Source organism: Lucilia cuprina, chromosome 5 (genome assembly GCF_022045245.1).
Source record: "Lucilia cuprina isolate Lc7/37 chromosome 5, ASM2204524v1, whole genome shotgun sequence".
Classification (NCBI taxonomy): domain Eukaryota; kingdom Metazoa; phylum Arthropoda; class Insecta; order Diptera; family Calliphoridae; genus Lucilia; species Lucilia cuprina.
Genome location: NC_060953.1, coordinates 61,092,105 through 61,118,321, shown reverse-complemented (window position 1 = coordinate 61,118,321; position 26,217 = coordinate 61,092,105). Strand labels below are relative to the sequence as shown.

The 26,217-nt window shown below is 27.0% G+C and overlaps 1 protein-coding gene across 8 annotated transcripts in view; it reads left to right on the top strand.

Annotated features, from left to right (window-relative positions):
* Positions 1–26,217, top strand: part of LOC111675086 (bromodomain-containing protein DDB_G0280777) — a 253,304-nt gene that overhangs the window by 137,521 nt on the left and 89,566 nt on the right. For all 8 annotated transcript variants that reach the window (XM_046952658.1, XM_046952661.1, XM_046952657.1 and 5 more), the window contains exon 4: positions 14,922–15,013. In XM_046952658.1, the coding sequence (XP_046808614.1) occupies positions 14,922–15,013 (92 nt within the window). The remainder of the gene's footprint in view (positions 1–14,921; positions 15,014–26,217) is intronic.

Here is a 26,217-nt window from a genome sequence, read left to right as displayed (position 1 = left end):
TATAGTGGATAAGAAATAAAAAATAAAAATAAATAAATAAAAATATATCAACATACAAACGAATAAGAAAACTTCATACTTACAAAAGAATAAATTGAAAAAGTAAATATTTTTCTATAAAATAAATGGCACTCTATTGTGTTGCAAGTGCAATACAATAACACTTTAATGTCACTTTCGGGGCACATTATAAAGAAGCAAACAGAATAACTACGGACAAACTGTAAAACAACAAAAAACAACAAACTCAAATCGTTCGCATATAAAGTTTTCTTTTATTTTTTTCAATTCCTGTGATCACACATACACCAATTGAGCTTTTTTATGTTGTTGTTTTAAACTGACTGGGCTGCATAAATGTATAAATATCAATGTATGCGAATGTCCTTGTATACATTTAATTTATATGTATGTATTGCATTTTGTTGTGTGTATGGTTTATAAACAGCAAAGAATATAGTTTGAAAATACATAAAAATAAATATAGAGATCCACACATATGCACAAAGAGTTATCAGTCACAATTGTCTTAAGAAAATTTCCAGCTGTACAAAGAAAAACCTGAAATTATAAGTTATATTTTTTTTAATGTCAAAGGATCAAATAAGAAATATCCATAAGATGTTTGGAACTAAAAAGTAAAAAAGTTGTTCCGATATATATTTTGTTTTGTAAACGTTGGATAACTTTTGGCTATATCACTCCATAAGAATGATATAACCAGAATCTTAATTTCACTTTTTTATATTTTTATCTGTATAAAATTTCCGAGGAATGAATGATTGTATGTTAGGCAAGTACAAAAAGAAAAATATAAATTTTGCACAAAAACTACGATGAACAAGATCTTTACACAAATACTTCTATAAATAAATACATTCACACATGTTTATGAATTTTTACATGTAAACTATTCCATACATTAGAACATTAGGGGCATACCCAGACGGGACAGTCCCGAACTGACCACTTAACCTACCACTTGTGGTGGCCCCTAGCGACATGACTACCCAGGTGACCAAACATTTTAACATAGGATTGTCCTACGAGGAAGTCAATCGTCACTCTACACCATACAAAGAGACAGTCAAAAGATAGTCAAAAGTAGTCAAAGGATGGTAATCTCCAAATAGGTTATTGAATGTCAGTCACATTACTAGCTATTTAACTGGCGCTACTTTTCTTGCTATAAAACTAGGACATGGACGTGTTCAAGGAAAGTGACGTTATTTATTCTTTATGAATGGACCAAAACATGCAAATTGGAGCCAAGAGGTGGTAAGATATAAATGGAAATAGTTGTTAAAAATTTCAAATGTCTACTCTTTAGAATACTTTGGGACATCAATGTGACGATTGATCCGAAAGGAATAACTTTGAGTCAACCAGGTGGTGGCTTATTAGTAGAAAGTAACAATCATTTCTCCAAAAGATTGGTAAAATAACTACTTTCGGATGTTCAATATAACGAAAATAACTATTAAGAGTCTAATCTCTAAATAACTTGGAGACAGTACAGAGAAGATTGCCTCCGCTCTCGCTTACAAAGGGGATACTAAAGTGACGACTGTCTTCATTCTCGATTACAAAGAGTTTAAATGCACTACCGCCACATGATATCAATTTAATTAAATCATTCCTTTAAAAAATACATTTTAATCTATTGATCCAGTTTATTTAATATTGACGCCAAGACAAAAATTTTGAGAAATAAGCATCTTCTCTGTTGTCTATACAAACGTGAACCCTTCTAATTCATTTATGAATGTACATGTTTGTCTCTTTATACATGCGACTGCATTTGTATTACATTTTATTTGTAAACGATTTCTACTACCATGACCAACCGCACTTTGGTGCGTAATTGCAAAAGTGAATTGAATTGTTGAAATGTTTATTTGTTACGTTATACTTTTTTCCCCTTACACACACACACACAGAAACATTTAAATTCTTCCATATACAACCATTCTAAACGTATGTTATGTTTGTAATCGTTTATTTATATTGTATATCAAATGGCAAAATTTCATCTTTGTTTTGTAGGATTAAATAGTTTCTGCAAACAAACATATTTCATGTGAACATTTTTGTACCAATGTCGATTGCAGTCAACATTGCTTTGTTCTTTGTTGTTCTATCCAAACATTAGATAGATAGTAATACATACATATAGGATGTACATATGATAGTGAATGTATGTATGTATGACTACTGTGTGTTAATGTGCAGTTTTTTTCGCCTCCTTTTTTCTGCAACAAATGGGCGGACATCCTTTATGCGTGGCACTTTTGCTTGTACATAATTATTTTTTATTGCCTGCAGTGCATATTTACAGTTCTCACTACGCTTTATTGCATCCGGTATAAAATAAATGTATGTTGAAAGCAAGCGAATAATATAAAACGATGAACGAGTTTTTTCTTTTAATATACATTTTGTGGCTCAGTATATGTATTAGAATGGTGCTGATATGATGAGAGAGTAATAAAAATTTAAATTACAAAAATAAAATTTTATTTTAAAAACTAAATACTACTTTTACATTCATTATATTAAGAAAAAACATTTCTTTAGTTTGCATTTGAAATGTTCTATTTCTTAATATTTTTTTCTCGCTGTACTATTTTCATGGTTAATTACATGTTTATTTTCAAACAGCTACCCTAATAAATAATAATATTTTTGCGTAAATAATGGCTGCCATAAAATAATTAGAAACATTTTTACTGCACCATTGGATTTAAACAAAGAAATTATTTATATATATTCATAAAATTGTATGCATTTTGAAATAGTTTTAATGCTTATTTTGGCGCATGAAATTAAAGTGTGATTTTTTATTATTTACATAAAAGAAGTACTTATGCGAATAATGATGTTCAATGGCCGATTTAAATTATATCAACCGGCTTCATCCGAAAATGTGTTAAAATTTTGTGAGGATCAATTAATAATGACTTCTGCCTAAAATTAATTTGTAGAAGAAAAATCGAAGAAGCCTAACTTAATTAAAGTTATTATAATTTAAGTCAAATTAGTTGTATTCTATAACATCAAAAAAATAATATAAAAATAACGTCTTAAGAATGAAGTGACATCCCTCCTATGACAAGTACTTCCATGGAATAAAGTTATTATAATTTAAGTCAAATTACTTGTATTCTATAACTAAACAATTCACTTCCAAAAAATAACATAAAAATAACTTCTAAAGAATGAAACAACATCCCTCCTATGACAAGTATTTCCATGGAGTAAATTCTACTTATTTTTCAATACTTTGGAAGTTATTTTTTGTGCTGGGTTTTGGGTTTGTTTGTGCTGATTTTTGTAATGCATAACAACCATTTTCTGAGTCGATTTAGCTATGTCCGACCGTCTGTCCGTCCGTCCATGTAAACTTTGAAATCAAACTACAGGCCTCTATTTTGAAGATAATTCAATGATATTTGGTACATGATCTTTCATGGTACATGGTTCATGGCCAAATAGGGCTGTTAAGTTCATAATTACGTTTAATATACTCGTATCTCGACAAAAAGCTGCAAAACCAAGTTCTATACAAGTTCTATTATAGGGCCTCATTTGACCCTAGCCCCTATAAAAAGCCCCCATCAAAATTCTACTTAAATATTTGCAGTTTTTTTTAAACAATAAATGGCTTAAGTATATCTGAGGCAAAGTACAATTCAAGTTAAATACTTTATTAACTAAATCACATTTTATTCGTATACAGGAGTAGAGTATTTTTTTGTGTAAACAGTTCAATCCTAGGATAGTATCGAACAAATAAGTCCAGCAAAAACGTTCGTTAAAAAGTAAAAATTAAAATTATTATAATTTAGGAATTAATAATTTAATGTATTATTTTTTAGATTTCTCAATTGAAAAAAACGATTTTCTAATATTTTTAACTTTTGAACATAAGAATATCAGTTTTTCATTCTCCTTTGTTTATAACAAAACAAATCCTTATTTTTAGACTCCAAAAGAACAGTCATGAGAGAGTATTTTTGGAAAAAATTTTATTCTGTTCTAAACAATGTAGTGTCTTCATCATACAGATGGACGAACAGTCACAAATATCTACATCGTCTTCATGTAGGACTTAAATAAATTTAAAATTGATTTAGTTAAGCTTGATTTTTAATCAAATATATAATCATGTCTAGATTAATAATTGAAACATTATTTCCTACCAAAAGCTTTATTATGCTTTTTAATCAGTAATTTAATTAAAATAAATTTCTGCTCCTAATTCAGAGGACAATAAATCTATATTTAAATTACTTCCAATTTTGGAAAATTTATATAATAAACAACGATGAAAGATACGTATAAGTAATATTTATCTTCTACAAACACATAATATTACGTATACGTTCAAGAATTAAATTAAAAATAGTTTTAATTAAAATAGTTTTTTTTTTTTTTTTTTTTGGTGACTCAGTTGTCACAAAAAAATCTGCGCGATTCTAAAATATATTAATATGATACTAGTTCTAGTAATGACATTAAACACCCCTTTAAATTTTCAAATGAACTATAGCTACTTACCATAAATCCGCGAGTTATTAAAACTCATGTCACTTTTTTTCATATCACATATGTACAGCAAACATTCTAAATATCACTACAAGTACAATATTTTGGTGAAAGACTATCTATTCTCTAATAGATACATATAACGATTAAAATGAAAAGCACTGACATAAGCATCCATAAGTATACACCGTTCTTATTGCAACTATAATTTCAATATTTGTCTATGAGTTGTTTTAAACGGACAAAAACTCACAATTGTCTACCCATTTATGAATGTAACAGTGTATATATTGAAAAATCTACCAACGTAAACACGTTCGCATACAAAACATACATACATCCATTCATACATACATAACTATACATATTCATGAATCCTCATAAACATATACCGAAAGACAGAGATGTTAACAAGTGACAGCGATGAGCATGTGGTATACCACATTTTTGTACACAATATGTATGTTTTTGGCCACTGTTGTATGCAAATATATGACAGTAACTATGGGCATTAGGAGTGTCAAAGAAATGAAAAGTTAAACTGAAAATATTAAAGGAGTAAGTGTGTATGGTTCACATATATATATAGTTACTTTTACAACAACCAAAAAATGATAACACAACCAAATTAACTTACAAATAAAGATTAAATGATAAGTTTTGATATGCCTACACGTAATATATTTATAGTTCGATAAAAAATGTTTAAAAGGACCAATATACGCACAACACACAAAACATGTCATATTGTAGTTTAAAGTATATTATGATTTAATATAATTATATTATGTTCAAAGTTTATCATAATATAATATGATTCAAAGTTGTCGTATTTTAATCCCACATAGAATTAATTTTTAATTATTATTACATAATATGGTTACAATAGTCAGAGAATAATGAATCAAAATATGATTGCATTACATCATAATATGAATATTTTTATGAAAATATTATGATCTTGTGTAACAATGATATGATTAAATTTGATTAAAATATGTTATGATTAATAGGAAAATAATATTATGAAATGTTATAAATATATTTTATTATAATGTGATATTTCTGCTCCAAACGACAATAAATATTATCATAATATGATAATATGTATCTCTTGTTGTCAGTTGTCACAACAAATTTTTTTCTGCTTATATACACTTCTATATAGAAAAGTGTTTAGACACTATATTTAATTTTATAGAAAAATGTTAAAACTATTCTCTTGAAAAGTTCCTTGCTATTAAGTACATACTATGTTATAAAAAGAAAGACGTTTTCTATAAGAAATTGCATAGAAATCTCTTGAGTAAGGATCTAGACTAAACATCTAAAACTAAATAAAATTTAAATTTCGTAAAAAAAAGAGAAACAATCCTAATACTCATGAGTGCAACTACTTGCAAAAATACAAACATATACAGTCACATATATAAATATATAACTATGTACGATATATGTATATGTATGTACAACACATATGCTTATATTTTTGGTGTTTGTTGTATGTCAATGTGGTCAGCTGTTGTCATCAAGTTTATAACACTGGCATAAGTGTAATTTTCCTAATTGAGTGACATGTCAATTTGTTAGCTTTAAAATATAGTAAATTGTAATTTCCAATGTATAAATCCAATATATGTATAAATAAATGAACATGTTCATATGTGCTTTTATACTCTCGAATACAATCATATTGATACTAAATAGTAAGTTTGACACTTCAATGTACATATGTATGTACAAATGTATATGTTTGTTGTTTTAATTCAAATAAATATTTTGTAGCACATTTTTAATCAATGTTAAAATATTCGAAATAGATTTGTTTTAAAAGCAACAACAATATTACAGCAAAGTTGTATATTATTTAATTGCAAAATCAGTTTGAATGGATAGTGGTTAGTGTTAAAAATTGAACATTTGACAAATAAATATGTTTTTCTTTAGTTACATATGTACTCATTATTAAAGTAATTGTTGATTTAATTGTAAAACATTTAAATATGGGTCGTAAATAATAAAAACAACATATGATGAGGGTCCTCTTCAACGGCCTTGATTAGAACATTTTTGTGTTGAAAGCATATTGGAACCTTGAGAGTAATGTTGTATACAAAAGTAGAAATATTTTTATTATTTATATCAAAGCAATTTTTAAATCAAATAAAAATTTTCCATGAAATATATTTTAAGGCCTTTTCTAAAGAAATCCTTAATACAATACAAATTCGACAGCAAATTGTAATGAAAATGTCAAAAAAAGGGGGAAAATAAAAGGAAACAAAATGTTTGAAAGTAAAATTATATCCCAAAATAATATATCATATATACAATCATGTATTTGCATTTATTACTAATACATATGTATGTACTTTCGTATACAATGTTTACACTAAGTCAATCACATTGATCCAAAAATAATGACAACTGCCAGTAATTCGGTTAAAATGTTGTTACAAATGATATAAATCTTAAATTAAATAAAATGTTGATTGATTCAAACACAAACAACCACAAATACACGCACACATATATACACGTACTTATATAGAAAAAAAATTATAGTGAAATCCTTGTACATAAACAAAATTTCAACTGACATGTTTTTATCAGGAAAAGTTCAACATAATTTTCAAAATTAAAATTAACAAGTTGTTGTCATCACCACATGATGGTAAAATTTTTCTCATTTTATATGATTATTGAATGTGTCAAAAATTTAATCGCAAAATATTGAATGACAAGTACAAATCAAAACTAGAAAAAAAATGAAAGAATTTAAAATGAAGCTTAGGAAAGTTGTAATTTTTGAAAGGTTTAAAATTATGCAACTGTATGTTTGTTTATATGTATTTAACATTGTTTATGTTTATTAAAGAGAATATAAATAATCAGGCAGACCTATAGTTAGACACAGCTATAGTCTGGATTATAAACACATCTAAAGTCTGAACTCTAGACACATCTAAAGTCTGAACTCTAGACACATCTATAGTCTGGACTATAGACATAACTATAGTCTAGACTATAGACACATCTAAAGTTTGAACTATAGACATATCTATAGTCTGGACTGTAGACACATCTATAGTCTGGACTAAAGAAATATCAATAGTCTGGACTTTAGACACTTCTACAGTCTGAACTATAGACAAATCTATAGTTTAAACTATAGACACATCCAAAAAATATCTGGATTATAGAATACTATAGACATATTTATATTCTGGATTACAGACACGTATGTGTTTAGTCTGGACAAAAGACAACATTATCTTTCATAGTAGAACATTTAAATTTTTCTGATATCATACAAATTCAAAAAAATATATATATAATTAAAATCATATTGGTAAATTTAACATGACATTTAAAATCAACTGAATTTAATGTAAACAATTTAATTTTAACACCTGTCAAATGAACTATGAGTGTTATAAAGTGTAAACCTCATTATGATTTTCTTCTAATAAAGAGAATAATTAATATTCTGAAAAATTTACTTAATGCTAAGTGCTTCATTATGTATTCGGAAGCCATTTAAAATTTTGGACTATCAATATGTATGTATATGATGTCATAAATATAGTAAATGGTGTGTTGATAAAATGATGTATTACCGTTAAAAAGCACTCAGCGAAAAAGAAACAATTTCAATATCAATTTCTAAAATAAGCTTTTGCATAATTTGGTATAAGAAGGTTTAACTACTCATAAAATAAATATTAAACTTTAGCACTCTTTCTTTTAAATTTCAAAATTTTTGACAAACATTTTTAACGTGTATATAGGACGAATGTACATGGGGACGTACATAAGTATCATTATATCTATAAAAGTGTGCAACTAACCTAGGTGCAAATATTAAATCCAACTATAAGAAATCATTGTGCACTTCTGCACATTAAAACCCGAAACTAAAAGTTGTTTAAAAGAAAAAAATATCCAAAAATATTATAAAGAATAAATGTCCTTCCAGAAACACACAAACCAAAAAATGGGTGCATAAAATCAGCCAACGTTAAGCACGTTTAATATGGTAATTTATGCACAAAGTAAATTCGTTTATTTTAAAACCCTACGTTTTATATTTTACAGATTTTACTCCGAATTTAAAAAGACAGACAAACTAGCAAGGAAAAAACAAGGCAGACGAAATATGTAAAAGAAAAAAAATATGTTTGTTAGTGTGACAGTAGAAAGTATGAACACATGCATGCGAATAGGGAGACAGAAAGACAGACAGATAGACGGACGTTTGGACGTATGTTTGATGAAATTATTGTGCAAAGTCAGAGAGTTGTAGTTTTTTATAATAATATAGTCTACTGCTTGTTGCACTGAAGATACATATTTCATTTACTATTTTACACAACTACATGCATATTCTACACTTATAAATTTTCCATAAAATTATGTTAAAGTGATACTTTGTGCGAGGCGACTGAAAGACTGACTCGGCTTTACACTACACTACAAACTTCTTTATAGCCTAGACTCCAGATAAATCTAAACTACAAATTAATAAAATTACGGGCACATCTATGAACTAAACTACAGGAACGTCAAGTACAATCTAGGCATTAATATTTACTCTCGACTAAAAACTTATCCATAGTCCAAATAGTTTATAAAATTGCCCATAATTCAGGGGCTTCTATATATAGACTGGTCAGAGTTACAGACAAATTTGTAAAAAAGGGTGTAAGGCACATAAAAAGATATGCCAACCAAAAAAGTATGAAAACATATGTTCAAAATACTGAACATAAATTTAAACGTTAACTTATACATTTTATGTCAAATACTGGCTGATGTTGCTTGCTACTGCTTCTGATGAGTGAGTGTGGTATTTCGCAACATCATGGGATTTACATTAAGTGGTGGGCACTTGCAATTCAGTTTTCTGGTATGTTTAAATTAGTTTTATATATGTAGAACATATATATTTTTATACATATTTTACTTTCCCTTCAATTTGTACCTTTTTTGCCTTATACCAAATTTTTTTTTATTTTAATATGTGGTAGATGTTAAAAATGTTTACACACTTTTCAGCATACGTGAATTTTGTTATAGGTTTAATTTTTTTCCAACCAACTCCTTTGGTACGTAACAACTTAAAAACACTTGTAATAAATAAGATGAAACAAAAGCAGAAATAAAAATGCAAAAAAAAAAAACAAACCAACATACATAAAACATGCAACAAACAGCAAGTGCAACAACTACTATACACACTCTTACTATGGCAACAGCATGGAAAAAATGTGATATAAATCCATTTCTAGGATAACATCGCTTACGGGAACTATAAACCACACCATCCATGTATGAGATGATGCACTTTTATTCATACAAACTTCCACTTACCCATACATAAACACAAATGGGTGCCAATGCATGATGTGGTGCAGTGCTTAACTTGATTTACTCAATTGATTTTTGTATGATGCCAGCAACATACTTACCAACTTCAACACACAAACACATTCGCCATTATTTCTTTTTCTTTTTTTTTTATTTGGCGGATGTACGAGGCTAGAGTGTTCACTGTCAATACATCACATAAGTACGAGTACAAACCAAAAGTTAGTGGTTGATATACATGTGTAGAGAAAGAGCATTCCAAAATATACAAGAATATTTCTACACACATAGTGAATAGTGAGAAGAGTTTCTGTTTTACTTTTTTTAGGTTTAATGAAATATTGGTTACCACGTTTGGTTGCAATAGAAAGGAATTTACGAAAATTATTCCATAAATACTCGTTTGAAAAGTTGCTGATCGATATCGTTGGAAAATAGCGACACGCATATATAGATAGCAGGATATTGCAATTAACGTTAAGTAGTGTTAATTTAAATTTTGTCCTTTCGTTCGTAGGAGATGGTAAATGTACACAGATTTTTAATGGCGAATACTTTTTGCAACTTCAATATAAAATTTTAATTGGTATTATGCCAATTGTTTTATTAAAAATAGTTTTCTAATTTATGAAAAATATTCATTCTGTCTATTAATAATTTTTTTTAAGGATAACAATAACACATAAGTGGTTTTATTTGTAACTTGTATAATGGACATAATTACTTTATATAAATCTATAAATTTTAGCATATTTTTTAAGAATACAATCCAATCTATAGACTACTGTATAGTCCAGACTTTAGCCTGATTTATAGTTTAGACTATAGACTGCTCTGAAGTAGATACGTAGATATAGGACGAGCTATAGTCTAGGTTGTACACTGGTAAATTGTACAGACTATCAACTGCTCTTTAATCGAGATTATGGATTGTCTACAGTTCAGGCTATAAACCGCTTCATAATATAGACTAAAAACTGCTCTAAAGTATAGTCTATAGTCAATTCCATAATCTAGTCAATAATCCCGATTTGTACTCTATAGTCCAGACTATTATGTGCTCTATATGTCAGAGTATAAAATAATCTATAATCTAGACTACAGGATAATCTATAGTTCATATTAAAAGCCACTCTATAGTCCAGGCTATAGTGCAGCAATATTGAATTATAAATATAAACTGCTATATAGTCCAAACCATAAACTCTACAACCTAGACGACAGATTGCCCAGTTAACTGTAGACTGGTTAATATTTGAGAGAATTTTTTTTCTATAGCCCTTACTATTAGTTGCTCTATAACCCAACCTAGTGACAGCTGTTTTATAGTCCTGACTCTAAACTGCGCATTAAGTTGTAAGTAGAAATATACTACAGTACTCCCATGGTCTACTATCTAGTTTGTAGTTAGACAGCTGTACTTTAGTCCTGACTCTAAACTGCACATTTAGTTTTATGTCAAGGCAATAGCATGATCCAGACATGTCCTTCTTCAGTACTATTTGGCATCGAAATATATTACAGTACCCCCACGGTGTACTGACTTGTTAGTAGACTTTTCTGTTGACTAATCAGTAGTCTTGAGTCCATAGTCTAGTTTAATATTATAATTAATAGGTTAATCCGTAGATCAGTCAAAGAAGTACTATTTTTGGTAGTTCATAAAAGCCAGAAAAACAGTCAAAATTATCTACTAAATATATCGAGTAATTTATAGAGAAAACAAATCCTTTATGAAATCAAAAATAATCCCATGTAAATAAATATTGAATGAATTACTTGACTTGGACAAACTTTTTTTTTAGGGTGTCCTGTATTATCAATTAAAACTGTGACATATTCATCTCCATTATAGGAATGTTGGCTTAATTTCTTTCATTCTTTTTAAAGGCTACCATCAAGAGTAACATTCCATAAATTCTCTTTTACAAGTATTCTTTATAAACGGATATTGCAAGGAAAAAACCGTTGCATATTGACAATCGTATGTATGTGACGTTAAAAGAAAAAATACCAAAAGAAAATGAAATAAATTTTTAACGAATCTTTTTTCTTACTTACTTTCTCTCTCTATAAAACGCTTCATTATTTTTCATTTCAATTAAAATAATGAAAGTGGACGAGCGAGACTTCACTTTATGAATGGCCACTTGAAAAAGGTATTCTAGTTTTTTTCAGTTTGCAATCTTTAAGGTTTTATCAATTTTCTGGGAATAAGTTTTTCTTTGGATATTCATAAAGTTATCAATGGTTTGCTAAATTTTATTTTTTCTATACGAAATGCTTGTTATAAACTATTAATAACTTTATTATTCTTTATGAATACCAGAGGTTTCATTTATTATTAATTTTGTTGCCAGCGCTAAAAAATATAAGGTCATATATATGGGGATACAAGGAAATTTTATTTGTTTGCATTTTGTTAATTTCAATAATGATTTTTTTATTATTGTTATAATAATTATTATTTAAAACTTTTCATATGTAGGTATGTATGTATGTTCTAACAGGAAACCACTAAATGTGCAACAACCAACATACCGCAACATTTGTTTGCATAAACTCATCATTTTAAAATAAATCAAATCGATAATTATCGCACAGAAATTTTTAACAAATTGCTTAGTCAATTATAAATTCATTAAAAATATAATTATTTTTTGAAGCTTTTAAACCAATACAAATATAAAGTTTAGCAACCAACAACAACAAAAATCTGTAAAAATTAAATAAATCAGGGACAATCAGCGCAGTATTCGAAATAGTAAAAGATACCATGTATATAAAAAATACATACATATGTTTATAACCAATAAATTAGGGAGGCTTAAGAAAGTTTTCACCAATATTTTACCAAGGCCTGATTTATACTGATTCCATATTGTGAATAAGGTTTACTACTAAGTATTTTGATCCTCATTTAACACTACCCTAATATTATGTTTTGCATCATATACATATATATTTGTATAAATATGTATACTACTATATACGATTCATAACGGTTAACTACATTTAAATGCAATCATTTATGAATGTCAAAATGTATTAATTGAGCTGAAATATACACATATTTTTTTTCTTTTTCTGCCTTGTTTTTTATTTCATATCGATGACAATTAATTATTGTTGAGCATTTATTTTATCCCATTTAAATAAATACAAAATGAACAAAAGACTTGTACAAAATTATACAATAATAACAATAACAGAAATAACCAACAAACATTTTAGCGAACGATTACTTAAACAATAAAGTTTTTTTTTTTTGTACATCGTTCCATGTGAATGCAGTTTCATTAAATAACATTTAAATTTATGTATTTTACCATAATTGTTTTAACAATTAATGTAAAACAAATAATTAACAGGGTTTAAAAAGTCACACTAACACTTACAAATATTAAATGCTCACTGCTCATTTGTGGTAGCAAATATGTAAAATAGAGTGTCCCGGGTAAAAAAATTTAAGATAGTTATGAAATTTGTCCTTAATTAGGCACTTAAAGTAGTTTTGCGGACCCGAATTACTCTAAAATAAATTTAATTATAAGCTTAAAATTATAGAATATTAAAGACCCATTTCGAAAATACTACAGACTATATTATTTAATTTATTGTAATTAAACAAATTTAATTATAAGCTTTTGGAATTTTAAAGACCCATTTCGAAAAGATTGCAGACTATATTATTTGATTTATTGTACTGATTAATTGCTATGTATTAATAACTAAGCATCACTTGACAAGTGATTTACGGGACACCCTGATGTATATATCTATGTGGTTTATTCAAGTAAAAATGGATTTAAAATGCTTAAAGTCAAAATAATATTATCTTTTGTGAAATTTGATCTTCCCCAGTAAAAAATATTCTTGATTTGGAAGCAATAAATAGGCTTCCTCAATAAGATTTTTTAATTATTGCCTTACAAAAAAGATTTCGTAAGGCCTATATTTAGAAATTAATGTTTGTGTTGTACAAATTTGCTTCCCAACAGCTCTAAAATTACTTAATTTTCGTATATTTCTAATTCGTAAATTATGCTTTGTGTCGAAAAATAATATCAATTCAGTGAAATCAGAACAAATTCAACATTTTGCAGCACAAACGCACATTTTGAATTCCATAAGCAAATCCTCTACGCGAAGAATCCCATACAACAATCATGTGATCTTTCATAACAACTGTAAGCAGTAGCAACTCTCTGCTCTCTGCCTTACAAATCTGCATCTAAGGAGGAACCATTTTTTGCTGGGTCTTAAATATTTAATAGATGCCGAGCAAACAATCGTAGGGCAATAATTTAAAGGTGGAATTGAGGAAGCAGTAAGCGATGCAGTAGTTATATTTATTGCTTCCAAATCAACAAAATAACAGCCGATGATCCATATCGAGTATTTGGGAGGGAACTTTTGTTCACTTATTTCTCATTTGTATATTTTGTATGAAAAATTTTCAAGTTTTACATTGTAAAATTGCAATAATTTAATTTCAGACGCCTGTACGTATACGTGTTAATGAATTACTGATGTTACAAATATTAAGTATACGCCTAATTTAGTGGAGTACTTGATTTTGAAGATTTTGTTCCTTTTTAGATTTTATATATGTTTATATATGTTTTTTAGAACACGAGCTACAACTTTGCCTAAGAGAGCGATTTGCGATTTAAAAATTTATAATATATTATGTTAAAAATGCCACCATTTTGGCGGTACGGTCGTGTGGGGCCTATACGAAATAATGGACCGATTTTAACCAAAGGGTGTAGAGCCAATATATTCCCCCCTTTATATAATAGTGTATAATATAATGAAACTGAGGATTCAAAACTTTCAAGGCCCATAAAAAAGTTCAAAATTGACAAACGAGAGTATTTTTTTTTACTTTTATCACGAAGTGGCATCCGTATATGGATATACCTTTTCATATTTTTATAGTTTTTGATCTACATAAAACCATAAATCTTTATATTATTGATATATTTTTTCTCTTCCAGGATCGAAATCGATGAACAAATTGCCCGTCCCCTTAACTTGGCCAACTCGGCTGTTTTGCGTGCCGTCGAAGAAGAAGAACAAATGAAGTGTGGTAAGTTATGCAAATAGTATTCTTTATGATTTGTTTATTTTAAATGTAATAATCTTATGTTAAAACTTTTTGTTGCAATTAAATGTTATCAAATAAATACAAAACCAATAAACCCACATTGAACGATAATTATGCATAATAAATGTTATAAACACCTTAATTACACAAATTTATATTTGAACATTTATGATCTTTGTGACCTACATTTGAAATCCCCTAACCCCCTTTAAAATATAAATAAAAACTTAAAATTGAAATGAAATGGAAAAATATTTAAGGTTTTTATTTTTTTTTCTTTTTTCTTTTTTGAGTTTTTTGAAAATAAAATTAATTACTATTTGCATAAAAATTGTTGGAAGTAAAATAAAATAAACTAAAAACTATAGAGACATACTTACATATACATTTTGTATTATTTTCTTTTCTACTAAAAAAACTCATAAGTTTATTTCATATGTAAATATTTAAATGAAACTTTATTTTTTTTTAACTTATACTTTTTTTTTGTTCGTCTAAATTCTTGTTATCTTTCAATACACAAATCAAGTGTAAATTTTCTTTATACTCAATAGTTATGTTGAGAAATATTCGGGGAAAGAAGAAAAAGTTTATAAAATAATTTAACGAAATAGCATTTTTAACAACAGGAAAATTATGATAAATTGTAGTTTTTCTAAACAAACATTTAAATTTTCTACTATAAAAGTCATTTTGAGTATGACCTCGTGTTGTGTAAATAATTTACATTTATGTTTTTTGTATATGTTAAATGTAAATTTGAATAATAACATATAAAAACCCTGACATTTGTATGTGTGCATGTTTATTTGCTTTTCGATAGAAAACTTGGTTTTCTCCATAAAGTCACAATTAAGCCATAATGAACTTTTACTACAAACTTGCAGTTGCAAGGCTTTAAATATTTGTTATCAATTTTATATGACAAGCAAAAAAAAAACACTATTGACAAACTTTGTTTGGAAGCCGAGTAATAAAAGGAATTGAAAAAAAACTATATATTGAATGAATATGCATACTTTTTCAATATGAATATTAATTATGATGATAGTGGTTGAATTGTAAAGTTTGGTTTTCTGTAGCTACGTAAACATGTATATAAGAGTGTCTCGAGGAACTGCCTATTTAAGAATTTTGTATTAAAATAAAAATATTTAGTCGCTGGTAGGAAACTGTGGACCATTTCATGAAGAATATGAATTCGCATTGATTTAGAATTATAAATTAATAATCCATGGAATACCCTTGTAAACGAGTATGCGTAAATTAAATACATGTTTTCACGACTGTTTTTTATTGAGCAATATCAAAAATCATACTAATATGTAAAACGTGGGACTTTGAAAGAAACCCGAAAAAATCAAAAGTTCAAAGAAATTTAAAAATTGAAAACTTTTGAATCTGCATCCGCCTCAAAATTTTATTGGCTTATATTCCAATTATACCCTACACCACTGCAGGAAATATTATGCGTTTGTTCTGGTTCTATACCAATCGAGTCAGAAAAACTTTCTACTTAAGTCGATTTAGTCCGTTTAGCTATGTTCGTCCGTCCATACTTCTGTCTGTCTGTGTGTCCATTTAAAACAAAATTTTAATGATTATTTAATGATTTTTGGGCACATACTCTTCTTTTGCTCTATTTTTTCACTTAGACTACATAGTCCAGTGGGATATGGGGGTGCTTTCAAGCTCATAATTATGCTAAATTTTCTTGTATCTCTAGAAAATCGAAAACACTTAAACACTTCTATATAAGTCTAATTTGAATTGTGGATTATTTTTAACGATCCAACCTCATTTGGCCTTAACCCTCATACAAGTCCCTTTCAGAAAATGACATAAATGTCTAAAATTCATTTATTAGTATTTATAATATAGCTATGAAATTCAGTAATCAATCCGGTCAACGTCGAATCGACACCAAAGTCGGTCAGATAATTTTCTATTGTTGTAATTGGATCAAATGTAATGTCTATGAATTCTAACCACACCATTAGAAAGAACCTGTTCCAAACGCAACTGATTGATTTAAAGCGAAAGTAATATTTCATCAACCTCAGCAACATGTTGCAATGCATTTTAAAAACTTTTTAAAAGGACCCTATCCACATATCACTAATCATTCTCTTGTGTGTATTTAAAAAAATGAAATCTGTGATTTAAGAAACTATAACTTTTCAAGGCTTTTGACACTCTAAAGCGATAACAAGAATTCAAAAGTTGAGTTTTTTTATATAAGTGAAACCTTTCACCTGTAGGTCCTACATAAAACTTTAGTTAATCATCTTTTTTAAATTTAAATTTTTTTATTTAAAAATATTATTTACAAATATTGAAGAAATTATTTAAAGTCCTTGGGACAATTTTTCCCTAGTGTGCAATATTACTAAGCTTGCTGTAAATTCCTTCAACATTTATTTTTCAAATTTACTCACTTGACACGAAATTGCCCATATACATATAAATTTGGTTGATTCATTTGCCAACTATTTGACCACAAAGAATATGCATATAAAATAAAAAAAAAAAAAATAAAAATAAACGACAAATTCATTTTTCAAAATGAAACTTTGTTGTCTTCTTACAAACAAAGTTATAACCAACACTTTCATGTTTAACTTTATCTACAACATATGCTTTTGATAACGAACAGTTGCAGTAAAACAACAAAAAAAATCAATACTTTATTTAGAAACTAAAAAAGAAATCGAACAATCACATCCCCACAACCAAGATCATTATATTTTGTAAAACACCCTACAGCAAGTTAGTTTTGTTCACTTTTTCTTGACTTTATTTGCTTGAGGAAGAGCAAAAAAAAAATTGGACACTAAAAGAAATCAAGGAAAAACTTTTCACTTTGTCACTTTATAGAAAAATAAACTCTATGTAGATAGGTCTTAAAAAAGCTACAAAGTTGTAAAAAAAGAAGAAAGTATTTCCTTTAGTTTTAAAATAAATATAAATGTAATAAAAAAAAAACTACAAAAAAGTTGGTGCTAGAAATATAAAATAAAGTGATAGTTTTAAGAAAAAGTTTTCTTTTTTTCTTTGATAATATAAACATGCTATTTTTGACAGTTTATAAATGTAAATGGCATAAAAATAACTGTCACAAAACTTAGAAATAATGATTATAATAACTTGGAGACCACCAATTGACAATTATGTGAAAGCAACATAAAGATAAAAATATCGTTAAATTAAATGAATATTATGTTGTAAAAAAATATTTAAATAAAAAGTGATTTTTAGACATAACATTTAATCAAAGTATAAATAATTAATTATAACGCCAAAATTATTTATACGCAACTAAAAAGTAATGAAAACATTTGTACTAAATCAAACTTTTTTATAAAATTTATTTAAATAATATGTTTTTAATTATAACATATAATACATGCTCGACATAATGTATTAGAATTGAGGTTAAATACAATTTTAACCACAAATGAACTTGTTGCTACACAAATAAATCTATAGTAGAAAATATGTATATAACAAATGCATTTGCAAGTGGATGAGACTCCTATATATAATAGGAAGATATATTTGATTGTGTGGTCAACTATGTAATAATACATAAAACATATTTATGCTTTTAAAGGTTTTAAATACAATCAATAAATATTATAATTTTACATTTATATGTATGCGTATATTCATTATAAGGATAAGAATGTAAATGTTTACATATACATACATACAAAGTTAATTTTATGTTAAACCCCTAGACTCTTTAACTAAATTGATATATATACGTAAATTTTTATACATATGAACATAATACGTATATGTATTTATAAAAATATGAATATATTCATCTCTAAATAAGTAGCAGTGTTATCGACTAAAATTAATCTTTATAGTTGACAAACTTTACTTTATGAGTATAAAATAAATTTATTAATAAATATGTATATATGTATGTTGTATAAAAAAAATAATAACACTATGTAACCATGACAGGAAGTATGGAAAGATATTGACTTTTGGCTTAAACTTATACATATGTATGTATAATGTATGTGTATATAAATGCATGCAAGTGGTTATTTTATTATGTATGTATTTTGCTATTGTTTATTCTCCCATAAATCCTTATATTGTTTATAGTCCTTGAAATATCTTTGTTTGTTTTTAGCATGCTTAACTTAATTCCCATCTCACTTAAAATTCAATATTTTATAAATACAGGGTGTTCACAACAAAAAGTGTTCTGAAATTTACTTTTATTATTCGAAGTTTGTTGAGGAAAATAAAATCTAATGCTAAGCTTTAAAACGAAATAGGAAAATTTCTAAAGAATTTGTAAAACCAAAGGGCATGAATTATTTTAAGTTTTCTTAAACTAAGTATTTCATACTTTTGGCTTACGGAAACCGTGAGGAAATGAGAATTAGCTGAATCGTCACGGAACAGAACATATAAACTAATTCTTGCTTTACTCTGTTGTCCTTCTGCTATATGTCTCTCCCATTTTGAATAGCTCGTCGTTTGGACAACATAGCAAAGTTTGAAAAAAGGAACGGTAGAGTCTGAGTCATTGTAGGCTGTTACAAACTCATGCCTTTGGAACTAGCAGCGAAGTTCGAAAAGCCATAAGCTTGTTATCACAGCAAGTTGTAAATTGCACCAAGGGGGATAAGAAAAAGTCTAAAATGACGACAGTCGTTTTCCTAAGAGACCAGTTAAAAAATAAATGCAAATAGAATTAAAAGGTTTTAAACACGGAACTGAAAAGTAAATACTTCTTTTTCAAGAAAAAAAATTTTGAACTTGTTATAAAATCAACTAGTTCTAGAACCACTTCAGATTCTTAAATAACATTTCAAGGAACTAGTTCTTTAACAATAGTTCAATGGAACACATACTATTTCCGAAACAACTTTTTAGAATCAGTTGAATAAAATGTTAAAGAATTAAAAATTCATAAAAATATTTTTATTGAAATCTTAAACGCAATCATATCTTTATTTCTGCATAAAATTGAACTATATGGAATTGAAGATACCCTAATTGAATTGTACATGGAGACGGGGAAGTTAGCTGCTGGTTTCTTATATCCTGTGCAAGAAATAGTTTAACAAATTAATTTTATTTTATTAAGATAATTGTAAGTAAGTTTCCAAAAAAAAAATTGTTCAATAATAATAATAATTCCTTAACAGTTTCTCAAAATTAGAATTTTAATAATTTCTTACAAAAAAACGCTTAAATAATGAACTATTTTTAAATAAAAAGCATACATTCTGTAAAGCTTCCCAGAACTAGTTCCGAGGTTGACAAATTAGAGCAAAAATCATTGATTAAAGAACTAGTTCCGGAACCGTTCCAAAGAACGAGTGTCGACTTCATAACGCTTCCTCAGAACCAGTTCCGAAGGTGACAATTTCGAACAAAAATCATTGGTCTCAACGCCAAAGTAAAACGAGTTTGGACTATAAGCATGCGTTCTAGAACTAGTTATGGAACTAATAAAATTTTTGATAAGTTTTTATATTTTTTAAAAAATTTCCGAATTTTGAGGAATATTTTTAATGTCAAAAACTCATAATTTTTGATAATATTTTCATGTTATTATACCCTACACCACTATAGTGGGGAGGGTATTATGCGTTTGTGCTGAAGTTTGTAACACCCAAAAATATTGGTCCTAGACCCACATTAATGTATACCAATCGCCTCAGAATCACTTTCTGAGTCGATTTAGCTATGTCCGTCTGTCCGTCCGTCTGTCTATCTGTCTGTTTGTCCATGTAAAACTTGTGCGCACGCTACAGGTCGCAATTTTCAAGATAATTTGATGAAATTTGGCACATACTCTTTTTTGGCAAATTAGCAAAAATTAGTTTTATAGAACAATAATTGACAATACTAATTTTTATTGTGATCGGGCCTCATTTGACCTTAGCCCCCATACAGACTCCCCCATATTTACCTCTTCTCCCCTATGAGACCTCTTGTAAAAAATCTCTCTTTTTTGTCGACAATAAGTAAAAATATTCCACAATAAAACAAATTAAATGCTTTAATTAAAAAAATCAAAATTTTAACATACTGACTGGTGTAGGGTATCATATGTTCGGCAATGTCCGACTATAAATTCATATTTTTTTTTTGAAATTTTAGAAATATTTTCGTTATATATCATGATTTCAACAGACAGATTTTATCAAGCAGATCAATCATACAGATCGCTTAGGATATATAAAAGGATTCAAAATATATATGTGTCTTTATCGGTGAGCCTTCAGTATGTTAATAGTTAGTATTCTAATGGAGTGCACAATAGACCTATTGGACGTCTATATGTTTTTTTTTACATATTTGATGTAACATCCTACAACAACGTCCAACATACTAGTGTTAATTTAAGTTTCTAAATCATTAACAAAGAAATTTTCTTTTTAATATATTATTTCTGAATATATTAGAAAAATGTTATAATAAAAAAATTATCCAATTTAAAGCCGCTACAACCTGTGATATGAATAAAGACTTATCCAAACATATGATAATCTATAATGCTAGTTTAATAATAAAGAAGAAAAACACACTGAGAAAAATTATTTTATTCACAATGTAATTAATAAAGCATACTTTGGATACTTTAACAAATTAAAAAAGTAAATTTCTATCTTAATCTTAATTAAACCTTAATTCCTTAACAATTAATTATTTTCTTTCACTTAACAAATTTCTCAAAAAAATTTTTCAAGGTGTAGTTAAAATTTGTCTTCTTCTATCGCCTAAGATAAACTTGATAAGCTAATGCATAAAGTAAATATTGTATTGGTATACAATACATATATAATTTTTTTGTTTAGTTTTTTTTCTCATACTTGTTTTATACAAACTTTTCTTATAAATACTTATTTAAAATAAAATAAACCCATGCATTTAGTATATTTCGCTATACATATGCATGTTTGCATACATATGTATGTATAAGAACTAAGCATGAAAGTTCATATCTAAGTATTTCATACTAAACATATCTTTATTTTAGAAATATCAAACTAAACTAATGTATATTTAAATATACGTTACGAGTATCTTATCCAAAGTATATCCTTAGAAATGTTTAGAAAAAAAAACAACAACAACAATTTTGCATGCTTAAATGCACATGAAGTTTTATGCTCTCGTCCAGCTCTTTAGTGTGTAAAATATACCTTAATGTATGAGTTTGTGTATGAGTATGCATGTTTGTAGTTTATAGTATCTTTTGTTGCAAATCATTGTTAAATATGGTAACAATGCAGTCAAGACTTTTAACATTCAAGTTGACCACTTTTAAATAAACGTCAATATGTAGAAGAGTTATATAGTTAGTGGGATATATGTATACAATTTGAATATGTTTATGTAGGTTGATAACTATGTACATATGAATCCACATTATTATTCACTACAATGAAATTAATTTTTTAAAATATTAGACTGCTGTCAAGAAAAGAAGTGTTGATTGTTTTATTAAAACTAAAAGTTATCACCAGCATGTACTTACCATGCTCGCTTACAAATAAGCAGTTAGATAAGTTATTACTACGATCGCTTGTAAACTAAGTGTTAAATTGATTTATAGATAAATTTAGTTTTTACTAAAGAAAATTACGTTTTGTACAAAATCATAAAATACTACTGCATGCAATTTCATTTGCTTTCTAATATTCTCAAAAACTTATGGAAATAAATATAAATGTACCACCCAACTACTAAGTAGGGAGTGTTTCATACTAATCTTGACCAATTCTGATCTAATAAACAAAAACTTTAAGTATGTTAGAAAATAAACTATTTAAGATTATTGTGCATAATTACAATTTTTTGATAATAGAAAAAGTTATTTCAAAATAAATCAATTGAGCTAAAAAGTAATAAACAAATTGATTATCTAAAGTTTAATTAAAACATAAGAACTAGGATACCAACTCTAATATACTCTAAATATGAAGGCAATTATGTTGAGTTCAATGAAAACTATACCAAAGTTTTTCATAATACAGTAACATAATCTAAATACTAAAAAATATTTTTTGCAACAACCAAACGTTTGGAAGTATATAATTCTGCAAAAACATCTGTATTTGAATATTTCAGAACAAAGATTTTAGTCAAGTTTACTTAAAAACTATTTAAAAATATCTCGCTAAATTTTAATCAAATTCCAAGGATCTTGAAACCATTCGTATAAAAACTAGTAGAGTTCATGATTTAAGCAGAAAGTCAGTTGGACGGAAAGTAACTTTATATACATGTATAGGTGTATATGTATATAGAACGGTTTTTAAATGTTTAAAACTAATAATCACTTATCTAGCTTTGAAATCTTATACTATTAATGATGTCTGTCTGGTTTACTTTGTTTTTTGCAGATAAAAAAATTCTTAAATAAGAGTAAGACAGCTTTATATACACAATCTTCACTGTCATCTTAAAGTCTAATTTGTCAACTTTTACACAAAATCTATTTCCTTCTTTAAGTTATTTCAATTCTGAAACATCAATCGAATATCTTTGGAAACTACAAAATGCTACAATAGGATAGGGTAGAACTAGACTCACCTACCGCCATACACACAATGAAATAAATTAATTAAATTTTCTAAATGCCTAAAGTTGTCTATAATAAATAAAACTAAAAACAATTTTGCTGAGCTCTACTCTAAAAACAAAATAAATTTAACAAACTTTTAAAAATTTTCAAATATTTAAAAAGTTTACTGTTTTATTTTTTGCCATATCCTACGACATTCCCCCTTCCAAAAAAAAAAACGAAAACAACCATACGTTTGAATGTATATGTAACCTCTCATTCATTTTATCTATAAAGTTATTTTTTCTATCTCATACCAATAATAAGATATACACTAAAGTACTGTCTGAAATTTTTTCCAAATAAAAAAAAAAAGTTGTTAGGTTTCTTATACATATATGTATCTATCTATACATAAGTATTTTGGCTGACTAGTTGGCTATCTGTCTATTTAAAAATATGTATGTATGTTGTTGTTGCTTCTAAATTGTGTATACTGATGATGAGGTCAATAATGTGTAATAAACTACATATTCATTTTAGACAAGATAACTAGATGGCTGAATGGCTGACTGGTCGTTTCATTGGTTAGTAGACTGGCCATGTTGTCTAGTTAGCAGGTTGATTGAGGTTAAAAAGTTGCCAGTAACATAATTGTATGTTTATTAAACTTACAACTTTTGTAGGAAAATTTAAACTTACTCACCATATTGTCTTCATAGCAAACTGTCTGCATATACACATATAAATATGTATATTTTTTTCTATATATACATACTTACTTGATAATGTTAAGTGTCAAATACACTCTCAGCTTATTTAAATAAACTTGCATACTTGTTAACATACGTTACATATGCATAAATAAGTATGTATTATAAAATTTGCAAAATCCTTTAGAAAACTTCCACAAGTTTTTATATAAGTTTACACATTTGTAAGTTCTTAGATACTGTTGTATACATACATATGTACATATCTAGTATAGATATTTAAATTAACTTGAATAGTATTTAAAATTAACTGTTGATGATTTTATTTGAGTTGCTTAAAACTAATTTGTATAGCTACTTACACCGTATGAGTGTATTTCTAGTAAAATTAAGTTTTATAAAGTAATATCATATTCACAAAAGAAAAACTTTAGGTAAATTTTGTGGAAGCATTAAGAAAAGTTTTATTACAAAATCAATATGTTGTATTGAGATAATGTTTAACTTTAAAGGAATTTGTTGTTAATAGGTAATTAAAATTTTATGTTTTAAGTAGATTTTTTAATTAAAAGGGAAAGAGAGTTTTAAAAATTAAAATAAATAAGAGAAGAGAGTTTCCCACTTTTGCCCCCCAAAATATTGGGACATCATTTTTGCAAAAAAGGGATATTTTATTCGGAATTACACTCTAAGCAAAGTTGTAGCTCTAGTCATAAAGTACATACAGAATCTAAAAAAACTTTAAGATCATTAAACTTTCAAGTACATCTCTAAATAAATGCGTATACTTAATATTTGTTATATAAATAAATCTTTAACACGTATACGTACAGGTGTCGTTAATAAAAGCAGTGCAATTTCTCACACTTGAACGGTTTACGAGGTACGAGCCTGAGAAAATTAATCCTGCTTTTGAAGAATGACACACTGAGATCACAAACTTTGTCCAAAATGTCTCTAAATATTTATGTAAAATAATATATTGAAAATTTTCTATAAAAGAAAATTTATTATTTTTTTTAACAAAATTTATTAAAAACTTATTGAAAAAGTCTAAATAGAAAATTCATTAAAAATTTCCCACAAAAAGAAATTTTATTAATAATTTCCTACAAAAAGAAATTTTATTGAAAATTTTCTATTAAAAAAAATTATTAAAAATTTTTATAAAAAAATTATTGAAAATTTTCTACAAAATAAAATTTATTGATATATTCCATAAACAGAAAATTTTTAATAAAAACAAAATTCATTGAAAATTTTTTACATAAGAAAATTTCTATAAACAATATTTATTGAACATTTTCTATAAAAAAAAACTAAATTTATCGAAAATTTTCTATAAATATTTTAATGTAAATCTTATGGCAACATCTCGACATAGTGATATATTTATATAATTCAACTTTTTTACAAAATTCCTATAAATAGGATAACGATTTAAAAATTTCTATTAAAACAATATTTATAAAAATTTTTCTATAAAAAAAAACTTATTTTTACTATAAGTATTTTAATGTAAATCTTATGGCTACATCTCGACATAGCGATATATTTATAAAATTAAGCTTTATTTTAGCCAAAAACTATTTGCCAACTTTAAAAATTCCCTAACCAATAATCAAGTGATCAAGTAATTAATTTTCATCTTCCACAAACTCACACTCTGGCAAATGAAACAAACAGCAAAAACAAAAATTTAAATAAACTAAAATTAACTAAAAACCCCTGAAAAGAGTATAAAACTATTCTCAATTGGTTAAAGTATTAATTTGTGTGTCCCTTCTAATTCCATAGATGTTTTCATTAACTTTATTTGCAGAGTGTGTGGTAATGTGGCAAATAAGTTTTTTTATTGTTGTTTATGTTTACAACTATATATTGACTATATGCCAATGATGGTGATGATGACATTCCATGTAACA